The sequence below is a fragment of the Sceloporus occidentalis genome, unplaced genomic scaffold (genome assembly GCF_023333645.1).
Source record: "Sceloporus occidentalis isolate IW3139 unplaced genomic scaffold, rSceOcc1.0.p SCAF_12, whole genome shotgun sequence".
Classification (NCBI taxonomy): domain Eukaryota; kingdom Metazoa; phylum Chordata; class Lepidosauria; order Squamata; family Phrynosomatidae; genus Sceloporus; species Sceloporus occidentalis.
In genome coordinates, this window is record NW_028316992.1 from 13,579,308 (window position 1) to 13,603,807 (window position 24,500).

General features: G+C 39.5%; 1 protein-coding gene across 1 annotated transcript; it reads left to right on the forward strand.

Moving 5' to 3' along the window:
* Window positions 1-1,943: 1,943 nt before the first annotated feature.
* LOC149305308 (putative guanylate cyclase soluble subunit beta-2) lies at window positions 1,944-24,500 on the forward strand. The gene is made up of 16 exons (XM_089478028.1): window positions 1,944-2,000; window positions 3,272-3,345; window positions 4,057-4,151; window positions 5,124-5,284; window positions 6,584-6,680; window positions 9,239-9,429; window positions 10,935-11,028; window positions 12,235-12,338; window positions 13,069-13,285; window positions 15,416-15,736; window positions 17,158-17,306; window positions 18,678-18,824; window positions 19,675-19,829; window positions 20,423-20,583; window positions 24,156-24,257; window positions 24,475-24,500. Exons 1-16 carry the CDS (start codon window positions 1,944-1,946, stop codon window positions 24,498-24,500), a joined length of 2,151 nt encoding a protein of 716 aa, XP_089334154.1.

Consider the following 24,500-nt stretch of genomic DNA (forward strand, 5'->3'; position numbering starts at 1 on the left):
ATATTTGAAGGGATGTCATATTGAGGAGGGAGCAAGCTTGTTTTCTGCTGCTCCAGAGACTAGGACCCGGAGCAATGGATGCAAACTGCAGGAAAAGAGATTCCAGCTCAACATTAGGAGGAACTTCCTGACAGTAAGGGCTGCTCGACAGTGGAACAAACTCCCTCGGAGTGTAGTGGAGTCTCCTTCCTTGGAGGTCTTCAAGCAGAGGCTGGATGGCTATCTGTCGGGGATGCTTTGATTGTGATTTCCTGCATGGCAGGGGGTTGGACTGGATGGCCCCTGTGGTCTCTTCCAACTCTATGATTCTATGATTCTATGATTCTATGATTGTATTTCCTGAAATTTTCAGTTAGAACTCAAGGATTTTCTTATTTGCACAGTAATTAATAAACAACACTTTGCCATACTGGAAGCAAGTATGCTGGAAATTTGAAATAGCAAACAATATCCCTAAACACATACACAGAACAGCCGGAGCAACAGGCGAATGCTCTGGTGTGTTGCAGAATCTATTTTCATAGTGCTGAAGACAGCCTTCCCAGGAGAAGACAGAAAATGTACTAGCTAGTTAGAATTGACATGAGAGAGATTCACAGCTACCACAGGGATTGTTTCCCAAGAGAAAAAAAGTTTGAAACTAACAATTAAATACACATGAAATGAAATACACTGGTGCCAGGCCATTTATACACAGCAGCAAAGATGCGCTGGAGTATCCCAGGTTCTTTTTGCTTCAGTTTTTAGCCCCAGAGTGTGGCTTTGTTTCGGTTTCCATCTGATTTGGAGGTGTGCTTTGTATAAACACCTTACCTCCAAAGTGGCTGGAAGCTGCTTTATTTTGCTTGTCTGTTTCACCCCAATGATAGAAGAAAAGGCCAGAAGAAGAAAAAGAGAGCTGATTTGGGGGGGGGGGGGGATGGGCTGGGAGGTGATTTGGGCTGCATCCACATTGCAGAAATAATGCAGTTTGACACCCACATTAACTACCATGGCTTAATTTACTACAGACTAAAAAGACCAGACTTGCTGTGGTTACCCAGAGGACCTTCTCACCGGCCACTCCTAAACTTTGGTATGACCTACCGGAGAAGATCCATCACATAACATCTCTTGAGACCTTTAAAAAAGCCATCATGATGGATCTCTTCCATCGGGCATTCCCAGACTAATACATGGGCCCTTTCCACGGTCCCACAACTATTCCTTCTTTGACTCTCCCTTAAACCCCCTCATTGCCAAGGGGATTAAATTTTAGTGTAATTTTTATTGCTATTTTAATAACTGATTTTTATGCTGTTGTACTTTAAATTGTGGATTAGGGATTGTGTTATTATTTTACTATGTTTTATTTTGATTGTAACCCACCCAGATTCCCTGGGGAGAGGCGGGTTATAAATAAATGTTGTTATTATTGTCATTGTTGTTGTTGTTGTTGTTGTTGTTGTTATTATTATTAAGAATTCTGGGGGTTGTAGTTTTGTGAGACATGGTGCCACAACAAACTGCAATTCTCAGAATTTCATAGCACTGAGTCATGGCAATTAAAGTGGTGTCCAACTGGATTATTTCTGCTGCATGGATCCAACCTTTGACTAGGCTTTGCAGAGGAAATGAGGAATATATTTATACATATTCATATATTTGGTTTAAATAACTAACTGCAATTATTTATTATTTTGGCACCTTCTGCAATTCTAACCCAGAATCAGGGATGTTGCCTGCATTCTGTGCATTCCTGGGACTTAATACTGCTGAACTATCATGGAAGATCAGGGCTTTATTTTCAGAGTTTTGTTATATACTGTAGGGAATACTATCCCCAACACTGAGCATTCTGGTGTTGTGCTCTGCTGAGATTCAGTGCACAGTATTCCTTGTGGACCTGGTCTCTGTTCACTGAACATTTAATGGTCAGTCGTGCAACCAAATGTTAGATCAGAATGATACCAGCTTCAGGAAAAAGCCTACTGCGACTGGTTCAAAGCAACAATACTATGGTGAGGAAGCATTTTTCTTACTCTCCTGCTTTGAGGGCTATGGGGTGGGGAAAGAGCCGGCAGTTTGGCAGAATTTTATAGCATTGCTCACAGTGTGGAGAAAGTGAAATGGAGAGAAGTTTTGTCTCCCTCCTCTCATAATACTAGAACCCAGAGTCAGCCAATAATATGTATCAGTAATAAACCCAGAAGAGTACAAACTGTTCAATGTAAGATACAATTAATTTATAACATTTGCTGCCATAAAGTGTGTTGAATACTCCTGGATTAGATGGCTCTTAGCGGAGATTAGATAAATGTATATGGAAAAAGTCTTTCAATAGCTATTAGTCATAACAGCTACATGTGGAGCTTGGAAGATTACTTTTTTAAAGTAACTGGTCAAAGCTGAGGAGATCTCAGTTCCCAGGTCCACAAAATGGTACAATTGATAGTTATAAAAGGTAGCTGTTCATTTTCCAGTATTTGAGAATGGAAATAATGACTTTTAGTTACCCTTAAGGGCGAGAGGGATAGACCTGAATGCTACAAGTCATTACCGAAATGAAGAAATAAATTACAGCTAGCCCTCTATATCCACAGATTCTTTATCCATGGATTCAGGTACCCATGGTTTGCAAATATTTAAAAAATATGTGTAAGTTCTAAAATGCAAACCTTGGTTTTGCCATTTAATCTAAGGGACACCATTTTACTATCCATTGTATTAAATGGGACTTGAATATCCACGGATTTTGTTATCCATGGGAGGTCCTGGGACCAAACCTCAGCAGATACCAAGGGCCCACCATACAAACAACTAGTTTGCAACCAAGCTTTGGCTGTATATTATATTATCTAAATACCAGTTGCTGAGAGCAACACTGGAAGAGAGCTACTTCCCTCATGTCCTACATGTGGACTTTCCGAGAGTTATTGGTCAGACCATTGTAGGAAATAGGGAGCAAAAATTAAGCAAAATTAACTTGTAGTCTAGTCTTATATTTTTTATAATGATGTATTTGAAAAATGGTAACATTTTGAGGCTAGGAATCTGTTTGGATGACCAGAACTGTGAAGGAATTGACACAAAAATCCATTCCTAACTATCCAAAGCTTTCCTCATGTCAATAGTATAATTATCAGTCAGGGTGGAAGACATTTTTATGACTCCTGCTATTAAAAAATTGAGACTCAGACACTGATTTATTGCAAACCACTCGGAGATCTATGCATAATACATAGCTACCTTCTACCCACTCCTGTACAAAACCCTCTCTTTCTCTTCCCAGTATGGATTTATCAACACTTGCCTCAAATCTCTTCTTATAGAGAAATATGGTGAAGAAACATGGGAAAATCTCAGGTAAACATCTGTACCTCTGCAACATTTGCAAGTGAAATTTGACAACTATGAGTTTGTCAGCACTACTGTTCTTACAGAGTCATTGCTTGTGCATCCTTCTGCTATTTATTTGACATTGCTCAACGCTCTTCTGTATCTTGTACATATGGTACAAATTTTTCTTGCAATCCTACGCTGATTTAAGAACCAAGGAAGTGATAGTACTTTTGGTTAAAGGTTTTTTTTAAGTCAGCTAAAAAACAAAAACAAGACTTTTTGCAATTAAGTGGGTGTATGTTTTAAGTATTCTTAGGAGCTCAACTGACCATCCCTAAAGGGGACTTCATGCCGCCCCTTTTCTTGCTGGATCTGTAGCAACTGTACACCACACCTCTGATCTGGCCTTTCCCCGGTGCTAAAAGGAATGGCAAAATGCAGCTCCTTTCCCGCCACCGTGTCATCTGGATGCAGCACCAAAGGAGAGCTGTGATGCCACCTGCCGTGTGGTTGGGCACATGGCATGACGGCAGAATCAGGGCAGCATCAGGGCGTGTGTCATACGAACATCATGCCCCCACTTTGGCCTGAGACCAGCATATAAAGCTGGTCTATTCATCCTCTTAGTCAATGAAATGTTGCAGTCTTACTTAAAATAATGTTGATTTAACTGGGTTGCTAATCATACCTTCTATTTCTCTTCACATTCAGATATTATCTTTGTTGTTTCCACAGAACAAAAGCTGGTGTTGAAGATACCTTTATGACTTATACAATATATGATGACACAGTCACATTAAAATTGGTCCAGGAAGCCTGTAAAACCCTAAGTACTGAGATAACTATTGACTTACTTTCTCTTTCTCTTTTATCATTATTCTGATTGATTGATTGATTGATTGATTGGATTGATATCCCACCCTTTCTCCCTCAATAGGATTCAGTTCCTTTTCATTTTCATATTTTATGAAATGAAATATGTACTTGCAAATCAATACCTTGAAATCAAAATGAAACAAATATTCATTTTATTTTTATTCTGTCCCGCTTTCTTTTCATTTTGTTACTTTACATTGTTGTTATTGTGTGCCTTCAAGTCATTTCTGATTTATGATGACCTTATCATGGGGATGTCTTAGCAAGATTTCTTAAGAAGGGGGCTCCTAACCCTAGTGAATAGGGAGGGACAAGTGTATTTGCAATGTGATTAATTACAAATTATGCAGTGTGTTGTACTGAAATATAACAATAACAAATTGCTTTTTAAAAGTAACTTTCCCAGCTCGGATCTCTCCCACCTTAAATGGTGGGAGAAGCTTAAATGGGTCATGTATTTGTTGGAGAGGCAGGAACAATGATTTGTTGGAGAGACAGAAATAGTGACCTTGGGCAAGTCACACACTCTCAACCTCAGAGGAAGGCAAAAGCAGACCCCCTCTGAATAAAACTCTGTGATAGGTTCACCTTCAGGTTCCCATAAGTCAGAAATGACTTGAAGACACACAACAAAAAAGCACTAGCCATTAACAGGTACAATGCACCTATTACACATTTTCCTGTTTCTTTAAAAGAAAAATTGGGAAAATTCAGAGGGTTACAAATGGAAGACAGTGACATCTTTGATTTCCCCCACCCTCTTTAATATTTTGTGAACAAGGCAAGGTGGCTACATGCTCAAAGCCACATCTGGGAACATCCAAGGGTGTGAACTTTTGGGGATGTTTGGTGGTTACATTTTGCGCATACTCAAGACCTGAGTGACTCCAAACTCTTGTTTCTTTGTCTCATTTAATTCCACCCAGAGGTGTCCGAAGAAGTAGTGCTGAAGCTTTTTGGGGAATACTTTTTCAGTTTCTGTAAAATGTCAGGGTATGACAGAATGCTACGGACACTAGGAGGAAACTTGACAGAGTTCATTGAGAACCTCGATGCCCTTCATAGCTACCTAGCCTTGTCCTATCAGGTACTTCCTTGACAAAGAAAACGTTTGAAAACATGCATGCACATATGCATGTGATGTGATGTGATCTGATCTGATGGCTAAGGGAGAAGTAATGTAACACAGCCATTGCTTGCAGTAATTGTCATGTGTGAAGCTGCCCTATGTTCATACAGTAGACAAACATGGCATAGTGGTTTGAGCATTGGAATGGGATTTACAAGATTCAGATTATAGTCCACAATGAGCTATGAAATTTATTGAATGCTGTTGTATTAGTGAGTCTTAGGCTACATCCGCACTGCAGGAATAAGCCAGTTTGACACCACATTAACTGTCATTGCTCAATCCTATGCAATCATGGGAATTTTAGTTTGTTGTGGCACCAGAAATCTCTGACAGAGAAGGCTAAAAGTCTCACAAAACCATAATTCCCAGAATTCCATAGCGATGAGCCAGGGCAGGTAAAGCAGTCTCAAACTGGATTATTTCTGCAATGCAGATTCAGTCCTAGTCAGCCTGACCTACCTCACAGAGATGTTGTAAGGATAAAGTGAGAAGAAGGAATGCTATATATGCTACCTTTTTATTGGGGTCAAGGCAAAATCTTTACCCCAACTAACAAGAATAGTTAAGTCAAATGCAAGGAGTAATGAGTCAGTGCATCAAGGTTGCTACATTTTTGCTCCAGAGTCATCAACCCACAAATCTAATCATATCAATACAGGAAAAAATGTTTATATTTTAGCTCTTGCCATTGCTCTTTTCTGATGTAACAGTTGGAAAGCATATGATGTAGTTATTCTGCTACTCCAGTGTGTCTGGAGATCATGGGAAGTACTGAGAGAAAGGGCAGATCGGTTGCTACCATGTTTTAGATATAAAATAGGGAAAATTCAGTGTTGTGATACTGGGTTTAGTTCTGCTAAGGAAATGTTATGTGAGTACTAAATTTACTCAAAATTTCATCAAGCAAAATTCAAATATTAAGTAGTGAATTCACCTTAAGCAACATAGTAGTAGCTATTGGGACTTACTAAGAAAAGATTGTTGTTTCATTCACCCCCGCTGCCTCAGTTTGCCAATAGTTTCACTGGGATGAATCCAGACTTAGGCATGGGCAACCTAATGTCCTTGCATCCTGCCCCTCTGAGGTAACATTTCTAGCCCCCTTAAAATGCTACACAGATGGTCATGGGGTGCACCCCTCTTCTGGGGTGTCACCTGGTACAGATCGTACCCCCTGCACCCTCTAGTGATGCCACTGATGAGCTGTATATAGGAAATTCTTCAATTAAATTACAACTCTGTTTTTCTGACTAGGAAATGAATGCACCATCCTTTCGAGTGGAACGGACGGAGGGGATGATGTTGCTTCACTATTACTCTGACAGGAAAGGCCTATATCACATTGTCCCAGGTACAACACCCCAAAATTGCTTCTCATTAGGTTTTAAAATCTGGACTGTATGTTGTGCAACCATATTCCTACAGGAAGGCAAGCTTTCCCTAAAGGGCAGAGGAAAACAGATGATGATCATAATCGGAGAGGGCAACCCTTGGGATCAAGGGCTATGCCAAGGACTTTTAAGTATCCAAATTGGTCCCTGAGTGCCAGCTGCCTGTCCCTCAAATAGGTGTACAATTCACATCAACATTGGTTGATGCTGAAACTGCTTTATGCTTGGTTGTAATGGAAATTGGATTATTATTATTTTTTAATATTGGGACTTCAGCTCCTGTACTGGGTTTCCAGCTTCATTTTGTACTTCTGCCCCAAAATGGCTTGTACATAACCAGCTGAATGCTAGGATGGCCCTCTCCCAGCTTTCCTCAGCAGGCAAAATTAAAAAACAATTCCAAGAGGCTTTTAACAACTGACATTTTTAAAAGAAAGGGCTTTTTGGAGTGTACTTTATTGCTTTGATTCTCCTGTCTTTTAAACTGCTTTTAACCATTTTTAATTCTATGTTTTATACAATTTTTAGTGAACCATTTAATTCCAATTTATTTTATTTGGTTTTGTTTTAGCAATATTGCATTTCTTTTTCATTTGTAAACTTCCTTGAGCCTGGGTTTTAGTGAAAATGCAGAATATAGATAAAGATAATAACACCAACAGCAAGTACTGAAGGAATTCCAGGAAGGAAGGCTTTCATATCTTATTCTGTCTCATCCTTCCCTCCTACCTGAAAAGGCCTCATCAAAATTTTGAGGACCTCTTCTTTTGAGGAGCCACTATGTGTTCGGTAGAAACAAATCCTGCCAAACTAACCTTATATCTTCTTTTTTAAATTGGATTGCTGGGTTTAGTAGATGGTGGGAATGCTGTGTATGTACTTTATCTGGATTTCAGCAAAGTGTTTGATATGGTTGCCTATGATATTTTTATTAGAAAACTGATCAAATATGGAATATATGGAAATACCATCAGATGGATCCATAATTGGTTGGAAAACCATTCTCAAAGAGTTGTCAGCCATGGTTCTGCTTGAGTTTGGAACAAGTTATCTGGTGGAGTGCTGCAGGGTTCTGTCCTGGAGCCAACCCTCATCAATGTTTTTATCACTGATTTAGATGATAAGGTGAAATGAATCCTTATCAGATTTGTAGATGACACAAAATTGGGAGGGGTAGCTAACACATTGGAATATAGAAACAGAATTCAAAAGGACCTTGCTATATTAGAAAACTGGGCTGAAATTAATGAAATGCAGTTCAAAAGAGACAAATGCAAAATTCTACATTTTAGGTGACAAAAACAAATGCACAGGTATAAGTTTGGGGACACTTGGCTCAGCAATACTACATGAGAAAAGGACCTTGGGATTATTGTTGATCATAAATTGAACATGAGCCAACAGTGTGGTGCTGGAGCAGAGAAGGCAAATGCTATCTTACACTGCATTAATAGAAGCAAGGGCCTGTTACAGACTGCCAGAATAAAGCTGCTTTGGGTCTCTTTGGAGGTATGCTGTTTAAATGATGCATGCATCCTAAGAATCCGGAAGCTGCACCAAAGCTGCACTCCAGTGCTTAGGAATGGAGTGTGGCTTTGGCGCGACCTCCGGACTCTTAGGACCCATGCATCATTTAAATAGCATACCTCCAAAGAGACCCCAAGCAGCTTTATTTTGGCAGTCTGTAACAGGCCATAGTTTCCAAGTCAAGGGAAGTAATAGTCCTACTATATTCTGTGCTGGTCAGGCCTCATCTGGAGTCGAGTTCAGTTCTGTGTTCAGTTCTGGGTACTTCATTTTAAGAAGGATATAAGCAGGTTGGAGCAACTTCTGAGAAGGGCAATGGAGATGATAAGAGGAATAGAAAACAAAACGTATGATGAAAGGTTGAAGGAGTTGGGCATGTTTAGCTTGGTGAAAAGAAGCATAAGGGGCAACATGACTGCACTCTTTAAATACCTCAAGGGCTAAAGAAGAAGGTGAAGGCTAGTTCTCTGCTGCTTCAGAGGGTAGAACTAGTTCCAATGGTTTTAAGTTATACGAGGGCAGACTTTGAGTGAACATTAGAAGGCAATGTTCGACAATAAGAGCAGTTCAGCAATGGAACCAATTGCCTAGAGAGGTGGTGGGTCTCCTTCTTTGGATGTCTCCAGAAAGAGACTGGACAGCCACCTGCTGGAGGTGCTTTAGCTGGAGATCCTGCATTGAGCAGGGGGTTGGAATTGATGACCCATGAGGCCCCTTCCAACTCTACAGTTCTATGATTCTGAATAATGTGGGACAAGGTATGCAAAAAAGGTGATATGAACATTGCCACAAATGACCTTCAACATTGTGAAGAAGCTCTCAAGAGGGTGCAGGCAGCAACAGGAGATGGGAAACTTCTCTTCTGTTAACATCCTTTGATTACTTTAGCTTAGCCTCCAAGCCACTGTTTATGTGGCCATCTACCCCAAATCCTGTATTATCATAAAATGTATGTCTCTCCCCCCCCACCCCCACCCCACTTTGCACTTAGGGATTCTTGAAGCTGTGGCCAAAGATTTCTTCAACAGTGAAGTGACACTGGAAATTCTTGCTCAAAATATAGAGGAGGAATGCACCGGGAAGAAAGAGCATGTGGTCTTTTTCCTTTTACAGAACAGCAAAGCAGCAAAGCACAAGATCAATCAAGCAGTAAATTCTCCATGTGAAAACAACTCTGGGCAGGTAAAAGAGGTGATAAAATTGTTCCTGGAGAAAGGGGCTGGGCTGGGATGTCTTAGTTCAGAGTTAATACAATGACATCTACACAGGGCAGAGCTGAGTAATTTGTGGCCCTGGGGTTCTCTTGGCACATGACACACATTATAACACTAGCTAAACCCCCTAGTCTCATGGGGGCTGTGTTGGCCACTTCATCACCTCTTCTTTTTGGCTCCCACACTACATCCCCAAACTCATTGATATGATTATCTAGTAACATTGGCTTTAGGCAACATCCTCCCTCCTGCCTTGTCTCCCAATGACCATCTTTAAAACAGAACTTGTCACCTCATCTCCGCTGCCACAAAATTTTGCATTCCTATGGACATTCCCACTCATAGACTGATATATAGGTCTGTCTGGGAACTTTCCACTCTGCCCCATGCATTTGAGGAAACAGGCTCAAGTCTATCAAAGCTCATGCTACCAAACACTTTCTTTAAATTATTCTCAAGATCCCTTTGCATACTGATTTTTCCGACTAACATGGCTATGTCTTTGAATTCTTTGTTTACCTGAAGCATGGCAGCTGCCTATTGAGTAGGATACAAAAGTCCCTTTACTGTTTAACATAAAAAAATAAGTTTTACCTTCCATAGCAACTTGCCAAGCTATGTTTCAGACTTTTATTTACTTATTTGGGTAGATTTATATACCTTTTATATCCAAAGATTTCAAAGTGGTATACATAAATACTGGCAATAAATACAATACAGCAAAATGTGGCACTGGTATCTTTGGATACCATGGACAGGCAAAGGGACTGATAAATGGGTTCAGGAACAAATCAAGTGTGAATTTGATATTGGGGGAAAGGCAGAGAAATAATAATAATAATAATAATAATAATAATAATAATAATACCTCTAAATTTAGGAACTAAGGTGATCATACTTTGGATATATTGACACCATGAGTTGCTGGAAAGAACAATAATGCTCAATAAAGTGGAAGGCAGTAAGAAAGCCAGAAGACTGCATTAAAGTAGATTGACCAAGTCAAGGAAGCCACAACCCTGAGTTTCCAGGACCTGATCTGGGCAGTTGATGACAGGGCCTCATTGGGGGCTTTCATTCAAAGGCTCACCATACGTCAAAGCTGACTTGACAGCAAACAAAAACAACAAATGCATAAATAATGCATAAAATAATCAACTGTACATTGAGCCTGAGCCTGTTATTGCAGTGCCACCAGTCCCTGCCAATATGTCATCATTTTATTCATTTAGAACATTTTATTCATCTGTAGAGGGTTGGTTTCAATAAGCACTCCATGGTAATGCATCAATAATGAATGCACCACTCTCCATAAATGAAGTGAAAATTAGGTATTCAGGTTTCATTTTAATGCTCATCGCCTTCTGTTGCCGCTGTGAGTTTTATCTATTTAAAATTGTTATAACAGAGGAAAGGAAAGGGTTTCATTTTGATAACCACCATGTTCCATTGTTCTGCTAATGTTCCTTTTAGAGACTGGGCATGGCTTTTCAGAAAAAGAGGGAAGAATCTGCAGAAAAGAAGTCCTACTGGGATATTGTAAGATATTTTGTGAAATTTGAGAAAGGTAAGTGGCTCTGTTTTTAGCTCAGGCATGATGTTTATAAGGACAGCTGGATCTCATTAAAGTAAATGGAGCCCTGGTGGCACAGTGGCTAAATGCCTGTACTGTAGCCACTCACTCACAAACCATAAGGTTGCGAGTTCAGTTCCATCGAAAGGGCTCAAACTCGACTCAGGCTTGCATCCTTCTGAGGTTGCTAAAATGAGTACCCAGATTGTTGGGGGCAATTAGCTTACATGTTGTAAACCGCTTAGAGAGTGCTTAAGTGCACTGATAAACAATATAGAAATGTACTTGCTATTGCTATTGCTAAATGGGAAGCCATGAGAATGTTGGATGTAACATACCAAACTTCTGGATGTGATATTTCTTGACCTGGCAAGAGTGGGATGACTTGCCTTCTGCAGAGCATGGTTGCTTAAATGTTTTCCAAACACTGAGTGCTATATCCTTAAAAGGTTGAAGCCTAAAGGACCATCTTGGGTCTTGCTTTGAGTCCCACTTTGGGAGAAAGGCAGGATATCAATCAGTCAATCAATCAATCAATCAATCAATCAAACAAAATTGCTAATCCCAATTAGAGTAGATATGCTGAATCAACCAGCATATCTGAACCACTATTGAGCAATTGATTTAGTGGTTTTATTCTAGTGGGGATATGGATTTGGCATATTGTAACTTACCAGGAGCCCTGGTGGCGCAGTGGTTAAATGCCTGTACTGCAGCCATTCACTCAAAACCACAAGGTTGCGAGTTCAAGACCGGCAAAAGGGCCCAAGCTCGACTCAGGCTTGCATCCTTCCGAGGAGGGAGCTAAAATGAGTACCCAGACTGTTGGGGGCAAATTAGCTTACTTGCTGTTCACCGCTATGATCTTTGGAATAGTGGTATATAAATAAAACAAATTATTATTATTATTATTATTATTATTATTATTATTATTATTATTATTATTATTATTACCCAAGGTCACCCAATGGGTTTCATGGCTCATCTGGGAATCGAAACCTGGTCTCCAGAGTCCTAGTCCAACACTCAGCCCACTACGCTTTATTTATAGTGCTCCTTAAAATGGATGTGGTGGATGGATGGGTATTATTCCTATGCTTTAAAGAAAGATATAAATTTATTCAGAATAGAGAACAGTTGAATTTCTGCAAACCGATGAAATGTACAAAGTGAAGCAGACTGTGTTCTCCCTGCTCCTAGGTCACCTTTTATGTACTTTTGAACCATTTTTTCCTGCAAGGCTTTGGATTGATGAGAGGACATTCTGCTGTGCATTTCCTTTCCACATTGTGTTTGATGAAACAGTAAGTTAGCCCTTGAGTACTTATAATTAAAGAGTGGGTTCACTACTGAGTTTATACCATAGCCAAGGCTTCAGACAAGGCTTCAGCTATAAATACAAAAAACAAGAGAAAACAAAACAAACAAACAACCATCCCCAGTTGGGGAAGTAGTTTAGGTAATGCTGTGGGGCCTCTTAAACTTCACATGGTTTAGGACTAAACAGGTCTTGGCCTGGACTTGAGTGTATGCTACTGCTTGAGTAAGTTACTTTTTTGGACTACACTTCCTAGTCTTCAGCCCGCTACCTCAAAAAAATAATAATTTCCAAGCTCTGACATTGCCAAATAAAAGTATCATCCATATTAATACATGTAGATGTAGATTCAGTATGGTTTAATACTTATATAATCACTACACTGGGCCCTTGATATCCACCGGGGTTTCATTCCAGTGGATACCAAAATCCATGGATGGTCAAGTCCCATTATATACAATGGCAAAGTAAAATAGTATCCCTTATATAAAGAGGTAAAATCAAAGTTTGCTTTTTTTAAGTTTATATTTTTAAACAATATTTTCAAGCCATGAGTGGTTGAATCTGTGGATGCAAAATCCATGGATGCAGAGGGCCAACTGTATTTTGAACAGGTATGTTAAGTGGGATCACCCTTCTTCGTTTTGAGGTAATTGTTAACTGTTGTTTCTAAAATTCTTTTGTTACTGAATCTTCCCTTTCTGTTTTGTCTTTAGCTGAAGATCAAACAGGCAGGTATAAACATTCAGAAATCTATACCAGGATTTCACATATCCGGAACCAGATTAGATGAGTATTTTTCTATTGTTCATCCGCAAGTTACGTTCACTATTTTCAGCATAAGGAAGTTTATCAATAGTCAGTTTGTTCTCAAGATACGAAGGGATATGCTGCCTAAATCATGGAGGAAACGACCTGCGCTAAAGCTCAGAGGTACCAAACCACGTTGCTTTTTGCAGATGTAGAATCTTCATCATCTTTTAAGAAATATAGGAACAAGCAAAACAGTCTTCATGCAATATCTGGAAGAGGGAGGTAGTGTGGTCATAGATAACATGAATCATCTAGTGGTAGCAAGAGATTTTAAACAAAAGACTTTTACAGAAATAGAAACTAAAGTTTTAGAAAAAATGGAATCAGACATGTCAGAGGAGACTTCCACAACTACTTCAGTTGTTGACTAATACAAACAAAATTCCATCAGTGAAACATTTATTGGCTAACCAAATGCACAATATACTTGTTGCAAGCTTTTGAAGCGCCATGGGCTTCTTCATCAGGCATGGGCTTCTTAATCATGGGCTTCTTAATCAGGCAAGATGTTACAAACCAAACATAAGAGAGAGAAAAATACAATTGGAGATGTTAGTCAGATGCCTGTATGTTGTTTCAGTCCTTAGTAAAGATATTATGATTGGGGGGGGGGGGAGATATCTTTTGCAGGCAGGCTGCTCCTCCTTCTGGCCATGGGGCAATAGGGATATTTTCAAAGTCCAGGACATTTAAAGTCCATTTGCATCTCAACAGGGACCCCTCAGTTGTTGGATGTTAGTGGGACAGTTAATTTTAACTATTTAGCTCATATTTAAATCATTCTGTCTGGTTGTAGCCTTAAAAGCCAAAAGCTTAATGCATCCATCCACCTCTTCATCCCCTCTTTCTCCTTTCCTTTCCCTTCCTTTTCTCAACTGAAGTATTCAGTGAGAGCATGATTTGATGGACTCAATTCTTGCCAAATTTGGCTTATAGACAGAGGGTTCATGTGTGTGCCTGCATTCAAGTTGCATGTCAATTTATGTTGACCCCATGAGTTTCATAAGATTTTCTTAGGTAAGGCATACTCAGTGGAGGTTTTGCCAGTTCCTTGCTCTGAAATATATGGCACCTGCCATTCATTGGCAGTCTCCCATCCAAATACTAACCAGGGCTGACCCTGTTTACCTTTCAAGATCAGATGGGATCTGGTGACTTTAGGATATGGGCTTAAATACATATGCATATACATATGCATATACATATACATAGATATCTTCAGATGCATATGGCTGGGGGGGATGCTTACAGAAATTAAAGCAGAATCTGAACTATATATTTTGTCTTGTGACATTTTTTGCTCATAGATAATACTCATATTTAAAATGCAATCAATGTGCAGCAAATTTTATTTTTTCCTTAACAGATTTTCTTTGACAAGGAAAAAAGGAAAAAAGAATGGGAAAAGATGGGAGGGCGGACAGCTGAATACATAATCTAGATGGTGCTACTCAAAATGATGGTCCCTGGACAAGTGCTAGTCCATTAGCCCACAGTTGCAGTCTCTGTAGCATGTTTCCAGAAAAGAAAAGAAAAAGAAACAGTTATAGCCAATGGGCACAAACAGAGTGCCAATCCTTGGGACATTTGGGATAAAAACAAACTACCAGTCCCTCACATCAGATAGCCTGAGAAGCACCTCCTGTAAGCTTCAACAAACAAGCCTGCATGTTTGTATAGTTAAAGCCTTGTATGAACACACACACGTTTACCATGTAATCATCCAAGGACTTTCCTTAGCAAATGAAATATCACTATAATTGGGCTCATACTCAAAGCAGAAGTAAAAATGAATGAGACTTGGTAACAGATCTATTAGACTTTTCAGGTTTTTGGCAGAGCTAACTATGTTTGTTTGCTATATGTTTGTGCATTATTCTTGTTATGTCACATAGCACCTGAAAGTGTGGTGTAGTGGTCTGAGTGTTGGACTATGACTCTGGCGATCAGGGTTGGATTTCCAGCTCAGCCATGAAGCTCACTGTGGGGAATCACATGCTCTCAGCCTCAGGGGAAGGCAATGGCAAACCTCCTCTGAACAAATCTTGCCAAGAAACCCATTATAGGTTCATTTTAGGATTGAAGTAAGTCAGAAATGACTTGAAGGCACACAGCTACAACAAAACATGAAAGTTTGATTCCCTATTTATTAGTTAGTAACAGCTTTCCAGATAGGTTTTAGACTGACTAGTCATTTTAAGTATTTCTTTTTAAGTGTTTTGGATTCTCATTCTGTGTTAATTTTCATAGGTCAAATGATCTGGATGGATTCCTTCCAGTGCATGATGTACTTGTGTTCCCCAAAGCTACGGAGTTTGGAGGAACTGGAAGAGCAACACATGCACCTTTCTGACATAGCACAGCATGACACAACAAGGGACCTCATCCTCTTCAACCAGCAGCGGTTGGCAGAGATAGAACTGTCAAACCAGCTAGAGAGAAAAAAGGAAGAACTCAGGATCCTCTCCAAGAACCTGGAAGCAGAAAAGAAGAAATCAGAAACATTATTGTATGCCATGTTGCCCAAACATGTGGCCAATCAGCTTAAGGAGGGCAAAAAGGTGGAAGCAGGTACAGTGCTATTGTCCATAATACTTTATGAGGACTGAAGGGTTGAATTATATCACTATGGGAATATTATGCAGCGTAGTGGTTGGAGCACTGGACTATGGCCAGGGTTCAAGTCTCTGCTCAGCCATGTAAACCCCCTGGGTGACCTAGGACAAATTGCAGTCTCAGCATCAGAGGATGGCAATAGCAAACCCCATCTGAAGAAACTTGCCAAGGAAACCGCATGATAGAGTTGCCTTAGGGTCGCCATAAGTCAGAAACAACATGAAGGCACACATCCACAACATTTTATTGAAGTCTCCATAGCTAACAAATCACCTCTGGGCAACATAATAAAGAAGTGGGAGAACCTTTGCTCTTCTAGCTATTTGGAGTTTCTGGGAGTTGGTCCAAACCATTTTATATTTAATTTTAAAAAGACTGATGATCTGGGTGGAATGAACGGGGAGAGAGGTTGGGAATGTGCTGCCCTATCGCTGTTTTTTGTTGGCAGCTCCCATCAGGCCTATATATAATAGTTAGAGGTGAGGATTCATGGGATTTGCAGTCTAGCAACTTCTGGAAGGTTGCATGTCCATCCTGGTCTAGGAACAGTAGTTGCAGTGAAACTAAGGAGACAGTATGGGTGAGGCCAGATGGAAATGCTAGGTGACAGAGGGATGTATGTTTAATATATTTTTTTAAATGAGGGAGACCTAAGTGATGTGAGTTGAAACACTTGGAGAATTTGATATATTTCGCTGCTTCAAGAATATCAGGTATGTAGGATACACTTGTTGCTGTGTCCCTTAAGTTGTTTCCAACTTATGACAACTCTAAGGTGAACCTACAAAAGGGATTACTAGGGAAGATGTGTTCAGAGGGGATTTGCCATTGCCATGCTCTGAGGCTGAGAGAGTGTGACTTGCCCAAGATCACCCAGTGGTTTCTATGGTACAGTGGAGATTTGACTGGACTTTCAGCATCCTAGTCCAACATTCAAATCATTACACCATGCAGGCTCTCACTTACTTGACCAAAAATGCTCAGGTAATGTCTTATTATATGTGTTACATTACTTTAAAAAAAATTCTCACATGTGAACATTATAAAACCCGGGGGGGGGCACTATATTTCAAGGGTTGTGAATGAGAGTTTTGTGTGAATGTGACTGTTTTTCTGGTCCAGTAAGATGTAGAACCTAAGCCCATTTAGAAATGTACATAAATATATTGCATAAAATAGGTCATGCATGCTCGAATGACTTTTAATCCCTCTCCTGGTGGAAGAATAGAAGTAAATAGCACTGACAATTAAGGAAGCCTTTCCATTGACAATATCAGTCTTACCAGTTCAATAGCAAACAAAAATAGCTGCCCCGTGTTTTATCTTTACATTCAAAGTAGCCCAAAAATAACAATATTTTTTGGTTTATTCCTTAGGAGATTTTAGTTCCTGCACAATACTTTTCAGTGATGTCGTCACCTTCACAAACATCTGTTCTGTCTGTGAACCGATTCAAATAGTGAACATGCTGAATTCAATGTACTCCAAGTTTGATCACCTAACTACTGTCCACGGTGTTTATAAAGTAAGTATTTTTGACCTTCTGGACCAGGAGCTTGCTAATATCATCTATTGTTGGAGTTCAATGCGAAATCTGCAGCAGATTTTGGGTGTTATGTAGTGGCAGCATATTTATTTATTTATTTATTTATTTATTTATTTATTTATTGAATTTATATCCTGCCTTTCTCCCATAATGGTATTCAAGGCAGCTAACTGGTTATTTGCTTTGATGGGTAGACATGTTCATGTAATATTTTATTTCATGCAACAAATTTGGCTAGATTTCAATACAGGGCACCTTGACCTAAGGAGAACAGATTTGCTGAGGAATTCTGGATTCCTTAATGTCTTTTATAGGAACACAGACTAACACAGCAATTTCTCTGAATACTCAAACAGCAACATGTCCTGGGTCAGGCCTCACATACCTTCCCTACTTCTGTTCAAATACAACAAAATCTGCCATGCAATTGTTGGTCCCAACTAGACCAGAGATGTAGCTATGGGGGGTGGGTGAGAACACCTTCAAAATAAGAAAAAATCATTCCCACCTATAACTCATCTATTTGCTCTGTTTGTATTTCCTTGGTGACTTTGCCAGTCCCTCTCTTTGGATGCCTAAACTGTTTTTATAAATGCTGAACTGAATTTTTAAAGTCAATGCTAGAAATTTGGGGACTAAAGAGAAAAAATTAATTTGGGGAGTCCAACGTATTATGGGGTCCACCCCATAGGCACACTTCTGAAGTAGGCCCTTTTAATGAGTGGGAACCTAATAAGTCAACAGTTCTCCATGGATCAAATGGTCTGTTCTAGTTAGGTCAAAACCTTTTGTGGCACCTCAAAGACTGACACATTCCAAGACTCCATGTCAGGCCAATGTAATCACAAAAAGTTATGCCAAATGTGTTAACTATAAGGAACTACAGAATTATTTTATGTTTTTCTACAAGGTATAATCCCCTGGAAATTTGCATTCAGGTGAGAGTAGCAGATTTTTCAAAAGGATAAAATACATCACCACGATTCTTTTGTAGATTTCATTAACAAGCCAGTTTAGACTGACGTCTATTTGTCCAACATTACCTCCAGACTAATTGTTGATTTATGAGTTTGAGCTTCTTCATTTATGAGCCTTGAGTGTGCCAAGAATTAGCAATTGCTACTCTTAACACGATCTACAGGAACATAGCTCACCCTGCAAGAGACAGAAAGGAAGGGTTAAAGCAAGGCAACTGTGGCCAAGCAGTTTGCTGATTTACATTAGTATATGTGAAGGTTAAATAAATCTTCACAAATAAAAAAACAACATCATCTTCAATGTTGTCTTTTGCATGATGCAGGGTTAGATCATTCCACACCTAACAGAGCAGGTCTCCACATTGTCTTACAGGTGGAAACAATAGGTGATGCCTACATGGTTGTAGGAGGGGTCCCTGTGCCTGTCACCAGTCATGCTGAAAGGGTCGCTAATTTTGCCCTAGGCATGAGAATTGCTGCACAAGAAGTTATGAACCCTATTACTGATAAACCTATACAGGTAATTGTCTTAGGACTTGCAAGTGAACAAAAATATACACCCAGCTGTGATAGGAGAGGTGGGAGAGCCTTGTTGCTATTGGGATCAATTGCCATTTGGCTTTTCCTCTTCCACAGGCCATGAAAGATGTATATAAAATTATCAAGTAGTATACTTCACTCTGCTTCTTTTCTTCTTCTATTCTCTCACCATCCTTTCTTTCCTCTTTGTATAATGCGTAACTAGTTTTTCTTCATTTTTGTACAGGATCTAGAAAACGTTGTGTTCTTTCAAGTTGTTTCCAACCTATGGTAACTCCATCACAGCGTTTTCTTGCAAGATTTGTTCAGGGGGTGCCTTCCTCTGAGGCTGAGAGAGTGGGACTTACCCATGGTCACCCAGTGGGTTTCCATAGCTGAACAGAGATTTGAAGCACCCTGGTCCCCCAAGTGTCCTAATCCAGCACTGAAACCACTACGCTTCACTCCTCTAGAAAACCTTAGGCACTGTATAAACCACAACTACAGCCCCAAATCAAGGCACTTAGCACAAACAAAGCAAGACTTGAACTTCCCTTACTGGGCTGGGGGGAAGAGCATTGTAAGTCTGTTCAGCTTTTGCCTATTGTTCTCATACTATGCCAGCTTTCCCCCAACCTGGGGCTCTCCTGATGTTTTGCACTTCAGCTTCCATCAGTCACTGGTCATATGCATCTTGGCTAGCACATCTGGAAGGCACCAGTTTGGGCAAGGCTGACTAAACTAAATGAAGGCTAAGGGAAGAGCAACACATTTCTTTTAGCAATAATGGAAAATCATATCCCTACCCTGCACCCCACTGCTGTATTTTCATGCTTCGGTTATATCAACAGATTAGAATCGGGATACATACTGGTCCAGTGCTGGCTGGAGTAGTTGGAGAGAAGATGCCCAGATACTGTTTATTTGGTGACACGGTCAATACAGCTTCTAGAATGGAAAGCCATGGCCTCCCAGATAAAATCCATGTCAGCTCAACAGCATTCAGGTAAGATTTCACAAAACAATATAAAATGATGGGAACAGAGGAGATAGATTAAAAAAAAAAGATTATCTAATCTTCAACAGAAGAACTCATAAGGCTGGCTCTCATGTGTGGAAGTGGGCTGTCATCCATCATGACACAGGAGCTTCATGGTTGTTCTCTTCACAGAAAAATAAGACAAAGAACTAACTAAGGGTGCGTCTACACTGTAGAAATAATGCAGTTTGATACCTCTATTCTATAGAATCAGGGGTTTTGTAGAAGATCTTTACCCTTCTCTACCAAGGGTGCTGGTGCCTCACAAAACTACAACTCCTAGGATTCTGTAGGATGGAACCATAATAATTAAAGTGGTGTCAAACTTCATTATTTCTACAGTGCAGATGCGCCCCAACTTTGTGAAGTGAAATAAAAGGGCAGGCGTGTTCTCCAGAGTCCCCCACTCACTAATTACTCTAGACACACATTGGTGCTTCTTTGCTTCTAACAATCTTAGGGAAGCAAGATCTTGAGGCAGTGGTTTGGGGCCATGGGTTGTTGGAGTTGACTAATGAACATCTGCTTAATCCCACATTTGCGTTTCTCTAATTACACAGAGCTTTACCGCCTCGAGTGTTTGAGATAGTGGAAAGGGGAGAAATAGAGGTCAAAGGCAAAGGGAAAATGACAACGTATTTTCTGAAGCAAAACCTCTGTGCCACTGAAAATGAAATAATGGGACAGGATGAAGAGATTTCTGCTGATACTGGCAGCAATGGTATGTAGAAAGACCAATTCCTAGCTTGATTTAATAATATTAGAATTACATTATCAACATACGCTGTCCCTCAATGCACTTTTGTAGCTATCATCAGTAATGTTGTGAATGTGCTCCCTGTCTTAAACCTTTACTCTGGCACTGGAAGATTCCAGAGCAAATAGGCCACACTTATGTTGACAGGACCAAGTATTTATCCCGGCCAACGTTCATCTGTGTTTTTAAGTGTAGCTCCAACTGGAGACAGTGTAGTAACAAATGAGCTGGGCTACAATTCATGTCATACCCTGTCAACATAGAGATGCCTGATATGTCCACCCTACTCAGAGCTTAGAAAAATATTACTGTTATTTTTACTTCACCTTCTAGATCTGGAAGCCAACATGGTCATTATGGCTCAGGGATTCTGAGAGTTGTAGTCCAAAAAGTAACTTTTTCAAACTCCAACACATCTGGAGGATGCCAGATCATGAAGCCTGGCTTAGGTCTGGGAATAGACATAGTTCTGGTGAAATCAAGCATTATGTTTTGTGTTTTATTTAGTTTTGAACCTTAAGGTGTAATACCATTATATATATATATATATATATATATATATATATATATAGGTATTACACCTTAAGGTTATATATTACACCTTAAGAGGTGTGTGTGTGTGTGTGTGTGATTTTCAAGTCTTTATAAGGTAGTCAAATATTGCAGTACAACATAAGAACAAATAGAACAATAACCATAAATAAAATGACCAAATTTCCAAACTGCACTGAGATGAAGTAGTCCTCCATGTTATATTGCTGCCTTTTAAAATGCATGGAACCATTGCCTGTTGTAGCTATTGAATACACAAAAAAATGTTGAACTTGAATTCAGGGGGGAACTGAACAAAATTTTATTGAAAGATAGATTACAAAACGTGATGGCAAACAATTTTGTATTGTACTGTGCCATAGTAATATGTTTGCTGCTATTGCTGAGCTATGGCAAGGCTGAACTGTTGCATTACATTGTTAAGCAGCCAGATATCATTTTGTATGTGGATGAATAGCATCAGAGAGGGAAGCCACTTACACAGGGGCATAGGAATCAACCAGTGTTTCTTCTTCTTTCTTCCCAAAGGTGGGAATGTAACAATCCACATATCTATAAAAGGTTGCTGAGGCCTTTGCTGCAAAGGTTCTGTTGCTGTTGTGTGCCTTCAAGTAGTTTCCAACTTATGGTCCCCTAAGGTGAACCTATCATGGAGATTTCTCAGCAAGATGTCATAGAATCATAGAGTTGGAAGAGACCACAAGGGCCATCCAGTCCAACCCCTGCCATACAGGAACAATTTGTTCAGAGGGAACTTGCTTTTGCACTCTTTTCACACTTTTGAGGCTGACAGAGTGTGACTTGCCTAAAATCATCCAGTGAGTTTTCAGGATTGAGCAGGGATTCAAAGCCCAGTCTCCATAATAAATAATATAATATAAATAAAGTTTTATTTATATACCGCCTTTCAAATATCAAGGCGGTTTCCAACAAAATATAAATAATACAACATTCAAACCATTACACCAACCTGGCTCTTAGTTATTAAGATAACTAACATTTAAAAAAGGAAGAAAAAATTGATTTCCCTTCTCGACTTTACAAATTTAACTTCATTATTCAATATCATACATTTTTTCTTGGTCCTCACATACACTCTTCCCCTTTTCAATTTTCCCCTATAACAAATCATAGAGCCTTCTTCCACTTCCTGTTTTCCCTATTAACTACCCTCTAGTACATACTCTTTACCTCTCCTCTCTTTCTACAACTACTTAAGAATCCTGTCGTCTAGTACTGCCTTTTTTTAAGCAAGTGTAATAGGAGGAAAAAAGAAGCTGAAAGAAATGAATATGTGGGATTATGCTCACCACAAATTTGCAAATTTGCCATGGGCATGTGCTTAAACCTATCAATGGTACTACCTTTCTGCAGTGGTATTGTGTGGTCCCATGAGGTCTCAATGCTGCTTGAAGGGTCTCCCATGTCAGACAGGCTTTTGCTGAGGAGCCGGACTAAATGTGCCAAATGGCTACTGGGCAGCAGCAGAAGTGGAGGGTGACACTGGTGGAGGATCTCTCACAGAAATCGCAGTGGCCGCATAGCTAATGCTTGCTAGTGCTGTGCAGAAGGAGGTACGTCTTTTGAATTGTCTTTCACCACAAAAACTTTACGATGAGACAATCCAAAATGAAAAAAGAGATAGTGCCAGAAAATGGCACCCCCAAGTTGGATAGCACTCAGCAGGCTACTGGAATTCAGCAGGGAACAACTATGAGTAGATAATGATGCAACTGGACTCAAGCCAAAATGGCATCCAGCTGTTGATGGGTTCAGAGGCAAAGCTGCACAACCTATATATCAGTCAAGCAAATCCTCTAACAGTTCCCATTTTATTTTGAAAATATGTTGTCCAAAATGTTGAGAGTTACAGCCACTAAATACAAGAGCAACAGAACTCAAATTTAATGAGGACACCCTGACCACACTTTACTGCTTCTCACAGAGACATCAGGTGCACAGTTTTTTTTGCTTTCAACATACCACAGAAGCCATTTACTACCTACATGTGGGGGAGCAGCAATAATAAACCTCCCCAAGTATTCAAAGGTGTACATTATGTATGTCAGAGTTTGATTCCCCGCTCAAGCATAAAAATACACTGAGTGACCCTGGGCAAGTCACTCTCTCTCAGTCTCAGAGGATGGCAATGGCAAATCCCCTCTGAAGAAACTTGCCAAGAAAACCCAATGATACGTTCACCTTAGTCACCATAAGTCACAAATTACTTGGAGACACACAACATTATTAAAGGGGGATTAGATCTGCATTAAATAACTTTTTCCACACACTGGGCCAAAAGGCTGAGAAGTGGTGGAGTTGCTCAGGCGTGAGACTCTATTGGACACGGATTTGCACAATTATTTGTGAAATTTTTGGATATTACCAGAGATATATCTACTCAATATGATTAATATGATAAATAAAACAACAACAAAAACATATAAAATTCCTGAGAAAGCGTGTTATTGTATATGGTCTCGGCTGCAAGAATAGTGGTAGTGAGAGATGGGGAGATACTCCATTGGTAGAGGACTGGATGTGGAAGATTTTAGATATGCAAAGTTTAGATATACTGACTGGAAGATTAAGAAAACAAAACATAAAGAAAATGGAACAGGCTTGAGCCCCAATAATAAGTCTATTGGAGAAAGAAATGGTTGTAACTATAATAATATGTAAATATATAAGATCTTAATTAAAAGTATAATTGGTCAAAGAAAATGGTTTAAATACGAGAAATTAACCCTCAGAGAAACAATGTAATAAAAATAGAGAATTTGAAGTCATTCAGGTTAGGAAGTGAATGTGTAAATATGTACATGGAAAAATAACTTGTGTTTGGAAACTGAGGGACGTGATTTTATTTTTGGAAAACTTTATTTTAAAAAATTAAATATCTTTTTCACAAAAGCAATATAATCCCAGCTTTTATTACTTATCCTCTCATCTCTCTCTCTCTCTCTCTCTCTGTGTTATGGCAGATGGTTTGAAGTGTCAAAAAGGCAAAAATGTGATCCTGATGAAGTATGTTGACTGCCAAGAGCAACTTTCTGCCAGGAATGTAGAATGCAGAGATGTCAAAGGTTTGTTTCAACATACAGTTGTTGGTCATATTCATTTTAATCTCCCCATTTAGTTAAGAGAGTAATGGGAGAGACATTAATATTTCCCTCTCTTTCATAATTTCCAGTGGCTTGAAATAAATTTATTGTTACAATAAGAGGTTACAGGAACAAGTAGTTCTGATGATGTGACTCAATAATTAAATTTATGAATACTTGTTCTTAAATTATTTTACAGGATTGTTTGAAGACTCCAACTTATAG

Bases quoted from the DNA above. Each gene is read 5' to 3' on its own strand.
- LOC149305308 (XM_089478028.1), top strand. From the start codon at position 1,944: ATGATACCAGCTTCAGGAAAAAGCCTACTGCGACTGGTTCAAAGCAAC. The intron at 6,681-9,238 runs GTACAACACCCC...CTTTGCACTTAG, and splicing joins CCTATATCACATTGTCCCAG to GGATTCTTGAAGCTGTGGCC. The intron at 24,258-24,474 runs GTTTGTTTCAAC...ATTATTTTACAG, and splicing joins AGAATGCAGAGATGTCAAAG to GATTGTTTGAAGACTCCAAC.